A 19,382-nucleotide genomic window follows, 5' to 3' on the forward strand; every position below is an offset into this window, starting at 1 on the left:
GTATGAGCCAGCAAGAAAAACTCTGTAAGTTTCCTGTGAAATTTATGGTGATACAAATGGAAGCTCTTGCAAGAGCCTATGTCCCAAAAAAACCAGTCTTGGTGTTGTGAAACAAAATGTCATTCTGATTGTAATGAGAGAGATTTAGCCTTCACATCTCATGGACATGCATAATACTCAAAAACAAATGGAAAAATCTGAATTCAGGTAAGTAACTTTTTTGCTTTCTTGTATTAGTATAATTATAATTGTTGTAATAAATTAATAAAATTTATTGCAACAGTACAGGAAATGTAAACCCATGTTTTAAAAACTCATGTTTTAAAAGCTTTCCTGTGGGCAAAAGGAGTTGTTCCAAAGACATGAGTCATTCCAAGTAACCTTCTACCCAGGTTTCTTTAGACATATACTGCCAGTCTTCTGTTAATGTTATTCTTAATTAATTTTCATCTTATCGACCCTGGCAATTGCCATTATGGTGACATTAGCTGTGTCCTTAAGCATCCTTTGCAAATCACACAGTATTTGATCTAGAAATCTGGATTAAAGTAGTGGCAATAATAATGACCATTAGGAATAACCCTGACTCTTATATTCTTTGGCCTTGCAGGAATGACTTTGAGATGACATCATCTATTTGAAACTGGAAAGCTTGTAAGCAGACCACCATGAGGAACTACATTGTCCTACTGGAGAGATGAACAGTCACAGTTGTTTCTGTGGCTGTTTTCTTCCCATTGAATGATCTCTAGGAATAAAATCTAAGAGGAGGGGATGGTGGAAGAACAATGAAATATATGGAATAAGCCAAAATTTGTTTTGTATGAGGAGTCTGTTAATGTTTCACTTTTTTTTAAACTTCATGGATTTTTATTCAAATTATTTAGAGCCACATTTTACAATGCTGGTTTTCTACTCCTTTAGCTATTCACCATTTAAAAGAGCTGTCAGCCTTGTTTTAAAAACTACATTTACAAAATGCTGATTATCACTGGCTGCTGCAGCACAGCTGTAATTGTGTTTGGGAAGTGAGTGGGGAGAAATTACTGAGAAACTATATGCTTCAACCCGTCTTTTCATGCTGGTGTTGAATAAAGTACCTCTTTTTGGTGTTGAAAAAGAACTGAAATTAATTTGTTAGAGTTCTGCTGCATGTGTGAACTTTCTCTAGAAGGGATTTTCCTGTCTTTTGCTAAACTTGATGAGATGAGCAGCTTGGAGAAAACATAAAATGGACCTCATGAAAAAAACTTAACAGATTCTCTATGGCACAATGACCATTTTCTTCCATTTACAAACTGGTGCATAAAAATTAAATAGTCTCCTTTTGCTGGTGTTCCCTCAATAGTTGGCATCTGTTTGCTAAAAACTCTGTTACTTTTTACAAATGAACATACATGTGAGCGGTTTTGATCCCCCCAAGCACTAAAATTTGCTCTTTAATTCCAAAGATTATTCCATGTACAATTCTATGAAGTGACTATTTTAAAAGCTAAATTTATTTAGCCCAGGAAAGCATACAGAAGGGTCAAGCTGGTTTATCCACATATATTTAATCAATTTATGTTTCTGCTACTCTGAGTCATTAATAACTATAAACTTCATGTTGTGGATGAACAGAATTGATTATCAAAGCAGGAGAAACAGGAAAGCTTGATTATTTTTTATCTTTCAATTAGATCTAATATCATTAACTCCTCACAATTTAATTCAGGTCTCTCTATTTCCGAGTGTTAGGAAGTCTTTCTGAGGAAGCAAAGCAAAACAGGGTGCTGTGCTTGGAACATTTGAACTCTGGTGACTTGAGGGAGCAAAGAATGCTGCAACAGCTGGACTTGCTTGCAAAAAGCATCCTCAGTGTCAGTACATCCATCATGACTAAAGCAATTTACTGCAATGGAGTTAGTGCTGGTCAAAGATGCTAAACTTTAAGCCCTTAAGCCCTGGAACCTGCATCTGTCTGCAGAGCAAGCATATCAGATCCACACTGTCTCTCACCTCAGCTCTGGTTTGAAGACAGCTGATCTAAAGATAAGAGGGAAGGTCATGCTCTATTGCCACAATTAAAAACAGTTTAAAATATGTTAACGAGGAACAGATTTGCAAAAGAATTTAGTACCAGCAAGAGCAGAAGTCTACTCAAACATCCTAAGCTTTAACTGTAATGAAAATGCCTGAGGATCAGCACCTTTCTGTCATCACTCAAGGTGCTACTGCAAGATTTGGGTGCCCAAATACCTGTAGCAATTCATTTCCATGTCCCTTTTCCCATATTCTGACCTTTATGGATACATGATTATGTGCAACTATAAATGACACTGAGCATTAATCAGACAGTGGTGTGCTTTAGGCCTTAGCTGCACTGTTTGAACTGCTGACCTTGAGAGAAAAGGTTTTATATACCATTCCCAATCCCTTAAGTCTTCCTGTCACTGCAAAGCAAATACTTGGCTTTTATGGATGGATTCAGTTGCAAATCTGCATTTTTTTCTAATGTTTTCTTAAAATTACAGAAGTGGCTTTCAGGGGAAGTTTGTAAACATAGGCACATTTTTCATTGCACACTATTACCAACACAGACAGGCTTTTGGAAAATAGTATATGGTTAGATATGAGTGAGAAAATCCCTTATGCAGGAATGTTGTTTGTAGAAGTGTCCTGTGAACTGAGAAATAAATAATACCACAAACAATAGCAGATCATATCTTTTCTCTTTTGCCATTCATGTTACAGTGATTAACAAAGATTTCTTTAACAAAAGTAGAATGAGGTCTCCTTGAGATTTACAGATTCATCCTCTTCTATATTACACACAATTTTCCAGTTGTTGCAGCCGTGTAATGCTCAAACTTCCTTGAAGAAACTCTTTGTTTTCCTCCTTTTTATGCTCATCTCTTTCCTTAGTTTTTATCACTATTGGTCTCAGTGGAATTTTTATAATATTTAAAATAGTTAATGGCACAAACTCAAATTATACATGCATTCTCAAATATTGTTCTCATGAGTGTACATTGAGATGATGAGTATGTGACCTCAAAACAAGATCCAAGGAGTAACATGGAAACTAGCATCAAATCAAAGCTATTAACAACTATAGCATGCTGCATCTCACTAATGATATGAAATGTGCACCCCAATATCAATAACTCTACTTTAAAAGAAAATTTTATGCCAAAGTAAAGCAGATGAGAAATTGTTATAATAGTCAATTCTCAACTGCAATGTCAATTTGGTTGATTTTGGTTTTTTAAACTTGAACCATTTTCATTAGCATTTCTGGTACTGGCCATCATATTTTTGTTTCTTATCTGTAATTCTGAGATATTCTTACTGTGAGATGTTTAAATGGTTATTGCATTAACTGTGATTTCATGAACTACCAAAAGAAGATTGGCTTTGAGGGCTTCTGAAGTCTTTGGCAAAGTTTTCTTACATCTTCATGTTAATCAAGTGTTACTAATACCAAAGTGTCTACACAAGGAAGCAATGGCCAGAAGCTCAGGATGCTGTGTGGGCATAGAGTTATTCAGAAACATGAATTTATGCTTTAGTGAAACAGCTACTGAGGCACTGTAGCTGAGAGACAAATCCCATACAATTAAAAGAAACCAGATGTCCAAAAAAACACAGACAAAAGAAGCTGGATGATGTAAAATAAAAAAGGCAGAGAGAAGTAAACAATTACAAATTGGTTATTAGCTAGAATAAGCAGCATAACTGGGAAAGCCAGACTTTTAAGATGAATTCCATAATGCCACAATCAGCACAGCTCCTTCCATTAAAGCCAATGGGAGTTTTATTGCCAAGGAATCTCTCCATTAAAATTTGTAATGATACCCTTCCGTACTCGGTGAAGACAGCAAAACTCTCTGGTTGCTTTAAAATTACAAAATATTGTTTCAGACTCAGCAACACTCATTTTTTGCAAGAACATATGCTCATGGGGTTGAGCTGAAGACCAAAGAACTACTGCAAAATATTTCCAATCCTTTTCTTTTTCTCTTAAAATCTTGTAGCACTTTTTCTCTTTTTCAATAAGGCTTCCAAACCCCTGGACACAATCTGTTTTCCTAAGAGGAATCAGATAATGATAGCAGCAGAAAACCAAAAATAAAAGCAATGAAGATGTACTCATTTATCCTTGACCAGCATATATGATATATATATAAAATAACATATATAAAGCAAATATAAGGTACCATCCATATTCAGCCATTTTCAGACCTTTAAAAAAGCTCCAAAAATTTAGTTGTTGTATAGACATATTAGTCTTAAAACAGCTTCAACCTGATAAAGTAATGAAACAATCACTTTTTCTCTCCAGTGAATTAGGCACAGTATCACCATCATCAGAAATTGGGGCAAAATACACTCATCCTACCTTTCTTTTGCGCATTTTCACTTGATTGTCTGGATATTCGTGTGTGGCCAAGTGATTCCTTACATGTAAACACTGAATGTCTTCTGCTGAACTGACATTTGAAAGGCATTTGTTTTCAGGGGCCTCTTGAGGTTCTGTGAAACCACTTTCATCCAGACCATTTTCCACTGCTGGAATACAAGAGCAAGGAGGAGATTGCATAAGGCCGTTGCTGGGTTGCACTGCTGAACAGAGCTGTCCATCACTGCTGGTGTATGATTCAGAAGAAATCCCACTCTCTACCACATTGCACTCAGACTTTCCAAGCCCATCTTTGAAAGCATCAGATTTCCGGCGCTGTTGTGCAATTACAGCAGTATGAAGCAGCTGCTTCCCAGACATAATAGCTTCTTTCACATTTGGAGAATTGATACAATTTTCCTTCTCTACATCTAGTACTTCATTTAAGACTTTGTAATTGCAAAGCTCCAGGCTTTGGCCAATAGTGCCACAAACATCCTCTTCTTTCCTCTCCTCTTTAGGAGCTGTGTCACAGCCAGGTTCCTCTCTTGTGTCTCCACTGATTCCAGATGATTCAGCTGCCTTGTTACCCTCTGTTACTGGTGCCATTTGTGTTAAGGAGCCTGCTCCATTTAAGCTGTGGTTTTCATCTTTGGGTTCACTTCCTACAGCAGTGATGTGGTAATTAACACCATCCAGGTTGAGTGCAGAATAGTCATCATCGTCATCAGACACATGGACTAGAGTTTCTGTGCTGGCCTCCAGAAAATGGTCCTCGTCCTCATGGTTATCATTTTCATCCACCTCCTTTGAAATATTTCCCAGCTGCTTTTCAGGGAAGCCAGTCACCTCTCCACTATAGCAGCACTCTGGAAATGAAGCACATTTTTCTTTCCGGTCCACGCTGGAAACCTCATCTTTTTCCATACTTGTCTGCAAGTTATCAGCTACAAGTCCGTGACGACATGCTGTATTATACTCCACAGGCTCCAAAGCCAATCCCATCCACTGGGTCACATGCTCTTCCCAGCTTTTCTTTCTGATTGCTAGAGACATGTCATAACAGTTCAGCAGCAGGCTGCAATGTACCTTCCACAGAGGACCAGAGGAGATGTCATGGCTGCTGTGCACTGCCAAAGGGGGAGAGAAGGTTTCATCATTTTAACATCTGCAAGAAATAAAAAAAGACCGCGTTATTGAATCAACTCCAAATAATAATAAAAAAAGAACGGGAAGGAACAGTTTAAACAAAAGTGTAAAACAAGATAAGACTGTGGGACCAGAAGGACAGGAATTTAAAAGACTGTTTTGTTTAAAGTTTTAATACTTTTCATACAAAACTTGATGGCACTCATAATTCAGTATAACATTTTTTTCTGATTACTTTCCAATATCAAGTAAACAAAAATGGTATAAACAGGCACATACACAAGCAAAAAGCTCCAGAGCCAAGATTTTACAAGATCCTCTTTACTGTGTGTCTCATAAGATAATAATTTCAATGGGTATAAGTGACATTATATCTTGTAGTTGCTTTTCACACAGAGTAAATTTATTTCTTCCTCATCCACAGATACCTGTGGAGTGCAGAATTCTGGCTGTTCCCCAAAGAGGTAGAGAATAACTGAGGGTTTTTCAAAATTTATCAAATGTATAAACTACTTATCATCTAAGTATCTTCGGCCTATTCGGTGGCTCTTATTTTTATTGATGCTATTCATTCTCTTCAGGCCAAGCTGCAATTAAAAGTGTTACATGAAACTGCAGAGTAAATCAGTTGTGTAGATATAAAAAACAAATAAAATCATAGAATCATAGATAAGCTTGGGTTTGAAGGAACCTTTAAAGGGCATGTAGTCCTACCCTCTAAATTGCTACTAAAACACTTGGAAAACTACTATAAGTTTTTGATGTATTTCCTCATTTAAATACATTATAAAACCTGAAGCCCGTCACACACTCCCTTGCTGAATATATTCATGATCTTCTAGTGTAAGGTATGGAGAAATCTGTTATTTAGGACAGGGCCCTCCAGAAGGGCAGATTGTGAGCCAGCATGGTTGGTGTAGCTTTGCTGCTCACCTGGGCTGCCTGGCTCTGCCAAAAGCCACTGTTCCTGCTTGGGTTTCTATGGGGGAATTTTCACTGACTGCTGCATTAAATGTTCTGTATGATGGCATTTGATATACATTAATCTTGTGTCATTGCACGTGTATATTTTCATGAAGAAAATGTATTAATTAATGAATTATAAAATAAAATTAACAAATTCATTGTCAAAGAAGAAAACAAGACTTCTGGCTCATAAAATGTTAGAAGTTCAAGGAGCAGACACTTCTACTTTTCACTCCCTACACAAGAACTGTCAGCACTTAACACGGATCTGGTTATTGATTTCAGCAATAAAGAAGATTAAGTAGTGAGTTTGTTCTGGGTCATTTCAGACCACTAAGACAAATTCTGATTGTCCACCAGGCCACAAAGCTGCCTTGACAAATCACATGCCTGTAAGTATAAAAGTATTTATCTTGAAAGAAATGCAGAATTATGCCTGGGCAACTAAACCTCCATAAATTATGTCTTGACAAACTGACTTTCAGGAAGGACTTGTGCACAGTCCTAGATCTTTAACCTTCTTTTAGGAACGGCAAGCTTCATTTCACATTCACATTTTCCACCTCTATGGAGACTCTGCTTAAAAAGAACATATATTCATGGAGTATACAAGATTCCATGCACAAGTCATTAGCATGTGGGAGGCTGAGCAAAATGGAAAATAACACACAGAACCAGGCCAAAAACATTATCTGCTTTCAGAGGCAAATTTTAGTAGTAAAATGTTAATGCAATTTTATAATTATCTCTTCTTTTCTGGTCAAATATGAGATGAATCCTAAATATTAAAATCTAAAGTTAAATTATTGTATAAATTTACAAGACATTCTTATTTTGATTTCATCTTTATTTATAAGTGTGCATGGTCCAAAATTACCAGAATGAAAAATCAATAGTGATAATACTTTTGACTCCCGCTGCAGCTTTTTGTGATGGACACTAAATCTCTTCAATTAAGTTGATTTTATAGCCACCACTCTGTTTTGTTTTGATGTTTGAAAAGAGGTATGTTTACTAGAAAGGGCTCAATGGTTTCTACTGTCGTCCATGAGCAATGTTTGGAGTTCCATATGGGTGCCACTCATTTGCAGCTTCCCTTTCTTCCTCTACTAGAACACTACCCTCATCTACTTCAGAGAAAACTAAATAGGGGTGCTCCAGCCATATAGGGACATTTCTGACAACAGTCAATAAAGATACTAGAAATGTTGAGGGTAAAAATCTAAAAAATGACATACATGGATCCATCAACCTAATATTAGGCTGCTCCTAATGTGCAAAAGGCAGGCTCTCAGAGATTTGAGGGGTGTGTGCTAATCTTGCTGCTGCTATATGGAGCCACAGAAATGGGAGAACAGAACTGTCACTGTTTTTTATTTTTTTGGATGTGTTGAGTTATATTTCATGGGGGGTGAAAAATTTTACTTCAGGAACCTTTCTGTTTTACTTGCATTATCACTAGTTTTGGCTGCCTGATAGACTGCAGGAAAATTATGAAACAGAGAAACATAAAATACTTTGCTTCAAATGAAAGACATAAATACGTGACATGGGCACTGCTATCGTTCTCTAACAAATGAGTGTATGTTAGCAATTAATATGAAAAACTACAGCACATTTGCCACCTCCCCAGGCAGCTGCACCAGCAGTCCCTGAAATCCCCTCATTCCCATGGTGCATGAAGGAGATCAGAGTTTGGTGACAGCTTGCCTTCTTCTGCTCCCTCTCCCCTCTTCAAAGACTGTGTTAAACAATTCAGCTTAGAAATTATTTTCCTGCTCTAATTGCTTGACACTTAAGGGCTGACAAGAAACTTTTTTTTCTACCTATTTATTCAGGACAACTTACTTCCTTTCACTCATATGCAAGCACTTGGAGATGCCTTGGAGGGTTCATGGCTCCAGACCTCTGAAAGAGATTCTCTGCCAGAGAACAAAGTGCACTGCCACTTTGCAGAAGAAAGCATTCCTGCCTTGATCACTGCTTTGCTGCTATTGCTGCTCATTTTTTTTCTTGACATGCAGCATCTTTTACCCTCTGAGAAATGCCCCTCTCATGTCCATTTGTACTTTTGCCAAAGGGAAGAAGCATCCCCCTTCCTCATTTTCTATTCTTGCCAGGCCACAACTAGAAACCTTTATATCTGATTTCCACAGAATTTTAAGATGGTCAGATGAACATTATCAATCTGTTGAAATGTTTTGCAGAGTGAGCAGTGTTTCCTTTGAAGAAAACATATATCAATATGATACTGTCCATGCAGCTGTTGCTATAATTCAGACGTATATTTTGCTTTACTTTTCAATAACTGTTTGTTATTGCTTAGTTATTGCTATTAACTTTCTGAAGAATAAAAGTTTGAAACAAAAATGCAAAAGGTTAAACATCTTCTGGGCAAAATTTCTTGATCCTGGGTTTGAATTAAGGAATATTGGCAACAGTGACCCAATAGGTAATTCTTGGCCTAAAGAAAGGGAAACTGAGCAGTGGATCATCACACTGAAGCAGAAACCCTCTATACTGCTTCACATTGTTTACAAAACTAGATGTTAATTTAGATGCATTTTGCAACAATTTATTGCCTATCTCCTTTCACTGTAAAATATAATGTTAATGAAAAGTAGGGCAAATCTTTAGGTTAGATTATATTTGGAAGCTTTGTGTCTCGTTTCACAGAACCGAGTGAATTTTCAGATGATAAAGCACAAAATGGTGATGAACTAACTGGTAGGCTCTCATAGTTAGACTGTTTAACATTTTCCTCCAATTAGAATGCCTGTGATTCTTTTTTCAGAAAAACTTATATTAAACTGCTTGCAGTAGGCTTTCAAAATTCAGACAGAGAATTGTCTTTTTTCGCATGAAATTCCATCCAGATTTGTCTGTGCTACACATTTTTCAAGATGTGTTTTACCTTCTCTTGCTTCCCTACTCAAGGAAAAATGACACTTTACAAGAACTATCCTTACACAAGCCCAGTACTAGGACTGACATCTGCGAAAACTGCAGCAGGAAGAACTAAGTCTCGGAGCTAGAGGGAGAATGGAAAGGAAAGGAAGGACATTTATTCAAATATCTGGAACTGTGGCTATCCAGATGAGTCAGAGCAGCTTCCCTTCTGGGGTTTAGGATAGGACACATAAACACCCCAGTTACAAGAATGCAAGGGCAGAAGCACACAGCCACATCCTACACCTTGCTCCTCAGACTTCCAGGACATGGGAGTGGATCCCTGGTTTTCCCAGAGAGGAAGAAAGAGATAAGGAGAGAAAATGGGCCATGCAGCAATGGCAGCCACCACACAAGCTGAGGCTGATGCCCAAGCTATTAGGAGGGAAGGACTATGGCAAAAGCAGACACTGTTGTCGAGGACACTTGGTGGCATCCCTGTATGGCCAAAGCAAGCACTGCCACTGACCCAGGTGTGACATTCCTGCTTCCTCCACCAATTCCTCCGTCCTGACAATTCATCACACCATACGAGACCTCCACCTAGCAATAAATAGAAAAGCTTTGGAAGCAAGAAAGTTGCAGAGAACGCATGACAGCTTGCAAGGTCTGTGGCAGAAAAGTTTGAGAGGGCAACCCAGGCAGTACAGCCCCACCATCATGCCAGTGGGATTACATTTTTGCTAATGCTTTACATGGGATGCAAATATTTTCTCAAAAAAAAGGCAAAGCATTAGCTTATGAACGTAAACAAAGATGAAAGAGTGTTTTATTACATTTTTTACATAGCAGGAGTATGTAAGCAACGGAGATCAAGCAGAAATATTTATTTTGTTACCATTATTTTATCTTCACTGGTGTGTGACCCCAGTCAGCAAACTTTGTTTAAGGAAGTCTAAGTGAGCAGGGTCTGTTTCCTATAAACTCATCTCACATCTCCTGGTCTGGCTTGCATACAGCTCTTTCAGTAACTCCATACCAATCTCTGACACAGAATGTTGTTTACAAATAATTTGAGATAAAACATAAGCCTCTAAGTCTTCACTCAGCTATTTATTTTAAAATATCTCCTGCTTTTAAAATGCAATCCTTCATTTTCCTGGACATAGACCACCTTTTGAATTTTACTGAAGTGGAGGCTTACCTTGCCTGTAGTTTCTATATAAGCAGCATTTGTAGTGCAGGGTTTTAGGCCATGTTAAACCTTGCTGTCTTATAGTAGAAATATAAGGATTGTTTGTTTTGGGGGGTATTAATCTAGTGAATACTAGATGAATTTTTTTAACTCTAATTTTCTTAATATATAAAATCAAATGCTAAAACTGGTTTGAACTTATAATTAGTTAAAAATATTTACAACTTTATTCTAAAATCAGAAAAAGCATAGTACTATAAAGATGAGTATGTCTTCAGAATGAAGTAATAAAACAATTTAAATATTTTATATAACTTTTAATGGTAAAGTTTGTATGTGTATGCATGTGATGTACTTATAAATTTGAACTATTAAATATAGGTGTTGCTTATTTTTTTACAGATGAATATGTCCCAATAGGATACCTGTCCTTTTCTTTGATGAGATCTTACTGTTGGTGTCCAGCTATGAATCAATGGACAGAAATAGAGTCAAATAATACTTAGTCCAACCTACAAACATTCCTTCCAGCATACCCTACCCTAGAGGATTTTAAAATTGCTGCCCAGCTACAGATCTAACAGCACACAACTGCTGACACCTCCCTGATAAGTCTGAGGAACCGACTCCTATGGAAATTTCTATTAGGAGAGATTATAAAGTGATCAGGAACCAAACATTAGAATTGCATAATGATACTCAAAGGAAATATTATTGAACTTGCAACTCTGAAAGGTATCTAAGTAACCCTCTTTTCACCAAGGAATTAAAGGTGAGATATATGTAAAGAGGGAAAATCTGGGGAACTGCAAGAGGGACATTCTTCCAAGCTAATGGCAAATGCCTGTGGGGTCACAGATGGGGTTTGCTTGAGAGAGAGCCACAGAGGCAGGAGGGATCCTGAGCAGGGGCTGGAGTAGGTGTGGAAAGTACAGCCTTTCTAGGATAAGAGACTATTTCCAATCTTTCTCTGATCATTAAAACGAAGACAAAGCAGAGGGATTTCTGGCCCTCAAATCCCCTTCTCCCTACTAGACATCATGAATGGTGTCTCCACAGAGTGAGAAGGAGGGAAAAATGGGGAATTTCTCTGCACACTTAGCCTTGGGGTGCTGTGAGCAATGATTGGATGCTACATAAGCTGGTTTAAAATAAAATTTAAAAAAGACCACTTGGCTGTGAACTTGCAAATCTGATTTTCATATGCAGTTAATTGGCTAAAAGAATCTAATTAATAACAAAGATAAAAATTAACAAAAAACTAGAAACTAAACGGAAAATCAGAAGTGAGAATATGTGATTGATTTATTTATTTTTATATAAAGAGGGAGATTATTACTAGTTTTGTGAAGGCACGTGTTAAAACTTGTGTTTTTTAGATTATTTGGAACAAGAAAAGAAGTAAAATTATGAAATTTGATAATTTCTCCAACTTGAAATGGAGAACTGCATATGTAACACTCTCTACTAAATAAAATGCCATGCAGTGACCAGAAAAAATGCTTCTAATTATAAATGAATATTAAAAGTCTCTATTATATTCTCTATTAATCAGGGAAGCAAACTTAAAATGAAGTCACTGTGGCTGTTAATCTGCAACTGAATTTCAAGCTCAGTGAAGATTAGAAAATATATAACACAGTAGGCAACAGAGAGGCTGAGTATACAGTGGCATAATAAAAAATATATTCTAAATTCTTATTATGCAATGAACTGAAAACTACATGTAATGATGGTAATTCCATCACAGAATGAGAAACAGGGTAGGAAAACATACAGCAAAAATTAACAAAAAGGATTAAAAGCATGGTATAGCATCTGTCTGAAGACTCACAAAACACATGAATGTTTCCTGTCTGGGAGAGAGAATTTAGAGCCATATAAAAATCAATAGTATCATGAAGAACATCATTTATTCCTTGTGCCTCATAGAGCAGGAATGTGCAGAAATCCAAAGTAGAAATAGAAAGCAGAAATATTAAAACAAAACAAAGAATTTTTTTTTTGCCATGTAAGTAAATAGAAGCTATAACATATAATAAGCATAAATCATACTGCAAAAAGTTTGTCATTTCTGATATAAGAAACACCACACAAGAAATTAATCAAGCCATGTACCTGAAATCATTCCTCTGACTTGATAAGGATTTCCTCTTCTCTTCAGGGATTAGTTTCATTATCCCTTTAGCAAACTAATTTATTTTCTTCTTTACAGATCCTGACATATGTCATATGTGCTTATTACAGTTTACTGTCACTGGAAATGCCTACCACACTTAAGGTTGTAAACATCCTTCCTTTAGAAGATATTTAAAATATTATAGAAACTAATATTGTCCAGCAGTGTTATAAGATCTCAATACTTTAGACACCACAAATCTAAAGTCAACTTGGCATGTTATTAATTCAGAGACTTCAAAAGTCTTACTGGTTTTTTGAAAATATTATTGGCTCCTAAGGTATGAGCCCAAACTTTGTCAATGTCCCTTAATGTGTAGCTAGAAAACATAAACCATCATGGAGTTCTTTTATTTTCTCCTCCACAAAAAGCAGTTACATTACCAGTGCTCATCATCATACAATGAACTTTTACTTGTAGCCAACATGTGATTACAGTGGGTTTTAGCTTGGTTGTATTTGTTCTTGGTTCATTTCCAGTTCTGAGCCTCAGATTAACTGAGGCTCTTCCTCAAGGACGAGAAAAGGGAAATGATTGGATCCAAACTGATCTACAGTTATCCAGGCTTACTAAAGATCTATGTAATTTACACCCAAATTTTAATTATCAAGTCAAAACCAATTAATCACAACATTTAAAATACTCAACTTTATGTTTCTGTGCTGTTTTGAATAGTCAATAAAACAGTGAAATATTATTTTCTAAAGTCTTGATAGCACAATGATATCACTCTACTGTAATATTGTTAATGATAGCTTAATACATTAATCAGCATTAAAGTCTTTTTAGCAGTTATGAACATCTATCCCCTTCAGCACAGTATCATTCCAAAATGACAACAGTCATTAAATTTATATCTATCCACTAAAAAGTAAAAAGGTTTTAAGCCAAAAGATAGTTTATAGCATAGACATTTTAAGAAGAAAATTGGATCCATCTAGCAATTCAGATCTGAGAGTCTGCTGGTCTTCAAAATTTAGTAGTGAGAAAATTATAGATACTGTCTTGATTCCATAATGTAAATTTCTTGCTTCTTCATAATACAAATAATCTAAGGTGTAAAGGTTTAAAGTCTCCTTTGTCCATAGGAGGTTTATGTGGAAAATTCATAACTCTGCCAATCTTCCCCCCAAATAATTTTGGCTATCTACTCCCAGAAAATTGAAAGATAACATAATTTATAGATTGCTCCTTTCATTCCCTGGTTGAACTGGAAGCATCTTGAAAAGACACAAGATGAGAAAAGGTCATCCCATGGGACATGGCAACCCAGAAACCTGTGACTGTTATTTTTGGTCCTGAATAGGGAATTTTCTTTCCACAAATATTCCTCCCCCTTCTCTCAAATCGAAGACATTTCATTTTTCTAGCTAACTCTAGTGAAAACGAATCTTTTAGCTATAAGAACTACAGGAGGTCTTTTTGAAAACAGTATAAATTAACCAGATTGTATTCCTGTTGCCTTTTAGAATTAAGGTTCTGATATGGCATTTCTAGATTAAAAAAAGTTTCTGGTGCTGGTTATAGCCAGCAATGAAACATCTGTAGTATGAGGCACTACAGACAATTAATTTTGGCAACCAGCATCCTTACCCAATAGTATGGCTCCTGTTTTCATTCCTGATGGAGACATGACTGGAAAATATTTTTGACATTATTTTGCCTGTATGTTGTACATAAAGAGCTGAAAATTATTTTCTCCCATTCAGAAAGACAAATATGTTATCATTGAGAGTCTACAGAGAGTGACTACTGAGGTGATTGTGCTTTTTGCTGGGAATTAACTTTTAGCAGAATAATTTGGAGCACCATTTTTTGCATCTGTAAAAAAGTACTGAGAGCAAACTGAGCAAATATTTCTGGAGTATAGCTGAAGATGTAAAAGGCAAAAATTATTCAAAATGGCACCTGTTCCACTATTTCATTGAAACTAGAGAGAGAAATAATGCATAACTGAATGCTTTATAAATGCACTGGAGGACCTAATTAAATCCACTTCCTCCAAGGAAGGGAATGTAAAATTTTAATTTATCCTCCAGGTTGAGGAAATTTGGAGGAAAAAAGTCTGCATTTGAACCTAATCCTGAAACTGATTATTTTTCATTACATTATTCTTATTTTGGAATTCAGGAAACCTATCTGTCAAAGGACTTTTCCAGTGTATGTATATCTCACACCTAGATCCCCTTTTCCTCTGCCTCTCATAGGCATCATGTGGAGATATCTGCTACAATCCACAGCCATTCTCCACAGTATTTTCCAGTATGCCTCAATTCCAAACTCGTCAGCTGGTCTCCTGATTTTATAATGATATTCTTCTACTCAGCATCTGTGGCCTGCCTGGAAAGATATGCTCAGCCCTGGAAATTGCTGTTTCTGAGTACATAACTACAGGAAAAATAAAACAGATGACTTGTGAGCTCACATGGAGATTTTCCCTTGATTTTAAAATTAATTCAGATCTATTTCCTTTACTGGCTACCAATTCTCTCACACAATGTGAAAAAGCCTTGAAAAAAATCTTTATATCCAGTATGGTATACCCAATTAAACTGACAGTGACTCAATGTTTGGAAGTTGCCAGTGACATCTGCACATAGGTATTTGATGGTACTAGAATATAAAATTGTTTCTGTATATGGAATCCTCAAAGCCCAGCTTTTGCTGTGGAGGGTACAAGTCTTAGAGATTTTCATAAAAAACTTCTCATTTTAGTTGTTATTATTGAAAGCTATCAACTGTCTCTTATAAAACAGGGTTAACTGAAGAGAAACAATTCAAGCAAAATGAAAAGGGCTATCTCCATTTAGCTGCAGATAACAAAATGTGTAATGAGTTTAACAGTACAACTTCTAGTGTGTTGAGCCTCTAGGACTGCTAAGAAGTGGATTGTTAAGTGCTCCAGACTGAAAAAGTGAATCCAAAGTAAGTTCTCCTTGCCCTTTACATGTCTGTGTCATGTATGAGAAAATTCATGAAGAAGTCAAAAAAGGTTCAAATTTTGTGATAGTCTACACAAAGATGCTAGTAATACAATATTAAGGTTATGAATGCTCCTTAATAAGGTGCAGTTATACAACTTTGATAATGTAACCCAAAATGCTTTGGGCTGGTGAATTTGTCACAGGTTCCTCTTGCCCCTTCCATCTTCTCTCAGCTCCTTTAGCAGAACAACACATTGCAGCAGTGCTCCATTCCACTTTGGATTCTCCTCACTTCTTGATCTAATGATGTTTATTTCAAACTCACCACGGAGTCTTCTCCCAAAATTTTTTTATCATAAGGCGAATTTTCCTCAAGTACCATGATTTTCAACATGGAACATTTATTTTTTCATGCATTAAAGAGTATTTTTAGTGGTTTAATCCTATTGTGACACTCTCACCAGTAAGACCTATCTACCTGGAAACTCTACAACTGATAAAGAGTGAGCAAGAGGGAGGAAAAGCCAGTAGAGATTCAGAGGAAACAAAATTGATTATAAAATTTTCAAGTTCAAGGGCATTTCATCTAAAGCTGATAGATTTTGACACAGGGTACAATGTAATAACCAACAGGAAGTATCACAAGGCACTGTAACAAAAAGAAGAGCCTACATGAAAGTGAAGGCTAGAAGTAAAAAGTCATAGTATGAGTGAAGTTGGTTTTAATGACACACACAGCCTAAGGCAAACTTTGAATTTGGGATGTGACTGATGTGAAATACACCAGAGATAAAATCTGAGCATCACTAATCTCAATATAAGTGATTTTTCTCATTAAAGGGAAGCAAGAAACTATGGTAATATTGGATTTGAAATTATCTACCACCAGATTGTTCTTAAAGAAGTAGTACCTGAAAGCATCGACAAATATCAATGGCAAAATATAATATAAACACATTGAACTTCAATATCAGTAGTTATTGCAATAAAATAATGTTCACATATGATATACATAGGATTTACAAGTAAAAATTCTAGATAATTTTGGTTTGAGGTATGATTTGTGCATTTATACACAGATGCATATGTGCACTTATATATATAAAAAAATAATAAAAACAAAATATATATATATGCATACACATACATTAAAAATACACCTGTGTATCGAGCCAGTCTTAAAGTCCTTACTAAGAATTCACAGTGATCATGATCTTTGGATATTTAAAGCCCTAGTGGACAAGGACCTGAGCAACTGGCTCTAGTTGGCCCCACTTTGAATGACAGACATGATGGATCAGAGACCACCAGAGGCTCTCTCATAATAGGAAGAAAATTAAGATCTAAAACTTCTGTATATGCTATTTCAATTGCTCTAGGCCTTATGTTACTTTTTTTTTTTTTTCCTTTTTTTCCTTTTTCTTTTGTAAAAAGAACAGAACACCAGGAACCCCCATACTTCTTTTATTTTTTTTTTTTCTCCAGACAAACAAATAATAGAAAATGGAACCAGATGAATAAAAGAATAAAGGAGGATACTCTAAAATATAGCTTCTTTTAGAGAAAAGAGAAAAACATTTGTAGATTCTCATCTTCCTCCTGCTACTGCTGTCCTCAGGGAAGCTTTATAACAAAGACGATACATTCCAGCAACAAAATTCTTGTTATGAACAACAGAAAACTATTATATAAAATGTGGCTTAACACTTCTGACAATCAAGAAAAACAGAAGTTAAGTAACTTTCTAGACTTAATAAAAAATCAAAAGGGGACTTTTGATTGTTGCATCACCTAAAGAACATTTTAAAACAGATTTTAAGCCCAGCACTTAAAAAAATTATTATAAGCCTTGCCTATTTAAGAACTGCAGACCCAAGCTGTTGTCTTTACTTTTAATCTTCTTTTAGAAGGGATAGCTTTGTGCTACAGAAGTCTGTAAATTAGGCCTAAACATACAAACCTTTTTTTTTTTCCCAGTGCTCTGAGTATGGAATTTGACATGAAGGTCAACAGGTACAAGTTCAAAATAAAATTTCAGGCACAAACATTTATGGTGAAGGAAAGCTATTTGTATGACTCCTATTACATGGATGCAACCATTTGCATTAATTTTTCTCAATGCTAAAGACATAAATTCATTACTTCATTCAGGGGAGTCCTTTGATCCAACTACTTGTGCTATTTTCTTGTTTCAAATAAAGAACTTTAACATTTCTGAAAGAACTTCATTTTCCATGTTCATTATTGCTATTTATCAATAAAATAATTCTCAGAGATTTTTAAAACTGTAACTTTTCTGTGAATCCTTTTTCTTGAACAATCATATCTTCAAAAAACCAAAACAAGGTAAACATAACAGAGAAATTAGACTAAGTAGAACCAGAAGTTGCATAGTGATTTGTCTCCAGGACTTTCATTTAAACCTTCTAAATCAAAAACCCAGGCATATATCAGTGTTAGATTTTCTTATAACCTACGAGAAACTTCAGAATTTAATGGGAAAATACTTTCTGGGTTCTCTTCTGTTGTCCACCTTGTAGCTCAGGTGTCAAGTATTTTCATCAGCAAGTGAGGTCAGATGAGGTCATTATATGCTTTAAACCCCAGAAGTGGTGCTGCAGAAGATAGCTGCTTAGTAGGGAAAATTTTCTTCTGTTTAACAGGAGTACTCAGTAATACTAAATACGTGCACATATACTTGCAGCAGCAAGCATGGGAACACAGAGCAGTAAAAGCCACTAAAGCTAAATCCTTTGGGACATCAGCATTCCAGCACAAATTTCATGAGAATGACAAAAAAGATTTAGTCAGTCAAATTCCTCTCAGCTTCTCAGTCCCACCACTTATGTATTACAGCTCTCCTAGACCAGAACATCTCACTGGAGAAGATTTATCCATAAGAAAATAAGTGATTGTTATGTTAAATTTCACCCCAGAATGTACTCAGGAACAATTTACTTCCTTTTGGTTGTTCCCTGTTCAGTTCACATGCGTTCCCTTCACAACCCAGAACCAATTCTGACCACCCTGAATGTTTCCCCCAAATGGCAGTGAAGTGTACAATTCTCAGTCTATTGCAGAGGAGATATTTGATCCCATTCTGGAATATCCTTCACATCCTTTTACACCACAAAGTCATTTCCTCACACAACAACCATTTTGAAAAATAGCAAAAGCAAAGTTAAAAGATTCTTGAATACATGAACAGATGACTTCTCTTTAGTTGCTAATCTGGCCAATAACTATATGGAGCCTTAACAGTGCATGTAAAAAAGAAAGAAGGAAAGAAAAAAATTTCAAATTACAGAAAGACAAAGAATACTATATAAATTGACATAAAAAAATGCTTGTTATATCCAGAACGAATTAATAATTAAATCATAATTTTACATAAAATATAAATGCATTCATATATCAGTGAAAGATACTATCTTGATTTTCTCCCTAAATGCCTTAACAGCAGATTCTTATTTTTATTAGTTACATGTTTACTAGGTTAAGAAGAAAAATTAGTAAATCCATACATTCTCCCAAAAATTTTAGCCAGCTGACATTTACTGAATCTTCCTTTACCTCTTCTAATTGCCAGCACAGCACACAGCAATCTCTGTATCTAATAATACGTTACTAAAAATAATCTAATTTATCTAAAACCAACAAATAAACCATGGAATTTCAGATTTAGAGTGTACACCTTTA

At 35.8% G+C, this 19,382-nt stretch overlaps 1 protein-coding gene across 4 annotated transcripts in view; it reads right to left on the reverse strand.

The window, feature by feature from the left end:
• DLC1 (DLC1 Rho GTPase activating protein) overlaps positions 1-19,382 on the reverse strand; it is a 246,650-nt gene that overhangs the window by 193,267 nt on the left and 34,001 nt on the right. For all 4 annotated transcript variants that reach the window (XM_079305348.1, XM_079305346.1, XM_079305347.1 and 1 more), the window contains exon 2: positions 4,382-5,549. In XM_079305348.1, the coding sequence (XP_079161474.1) occupies positions 4,382-5,437 (1,056 nt within the window). In that variant the 5' untranslated portion in view covers positions 5,438-5,549. The remainder of the gene's footprint in view (positions 1-4,381; positions 5,550-19,382) is intronic.

The sequence above is a fragment of the Erithacus rubecula genome, assembly GCF_903797595.1.
Source record: "Erithacus rubecula genome assembly, chromosome: 5".
Classification (NCBI taxonomy): domain Eukaryota; kingdom Metazoa; phylum Chordata; class Aves; order Passeriformes; family Muscicapidae; genus Erithacus; species Erithacus rubecula.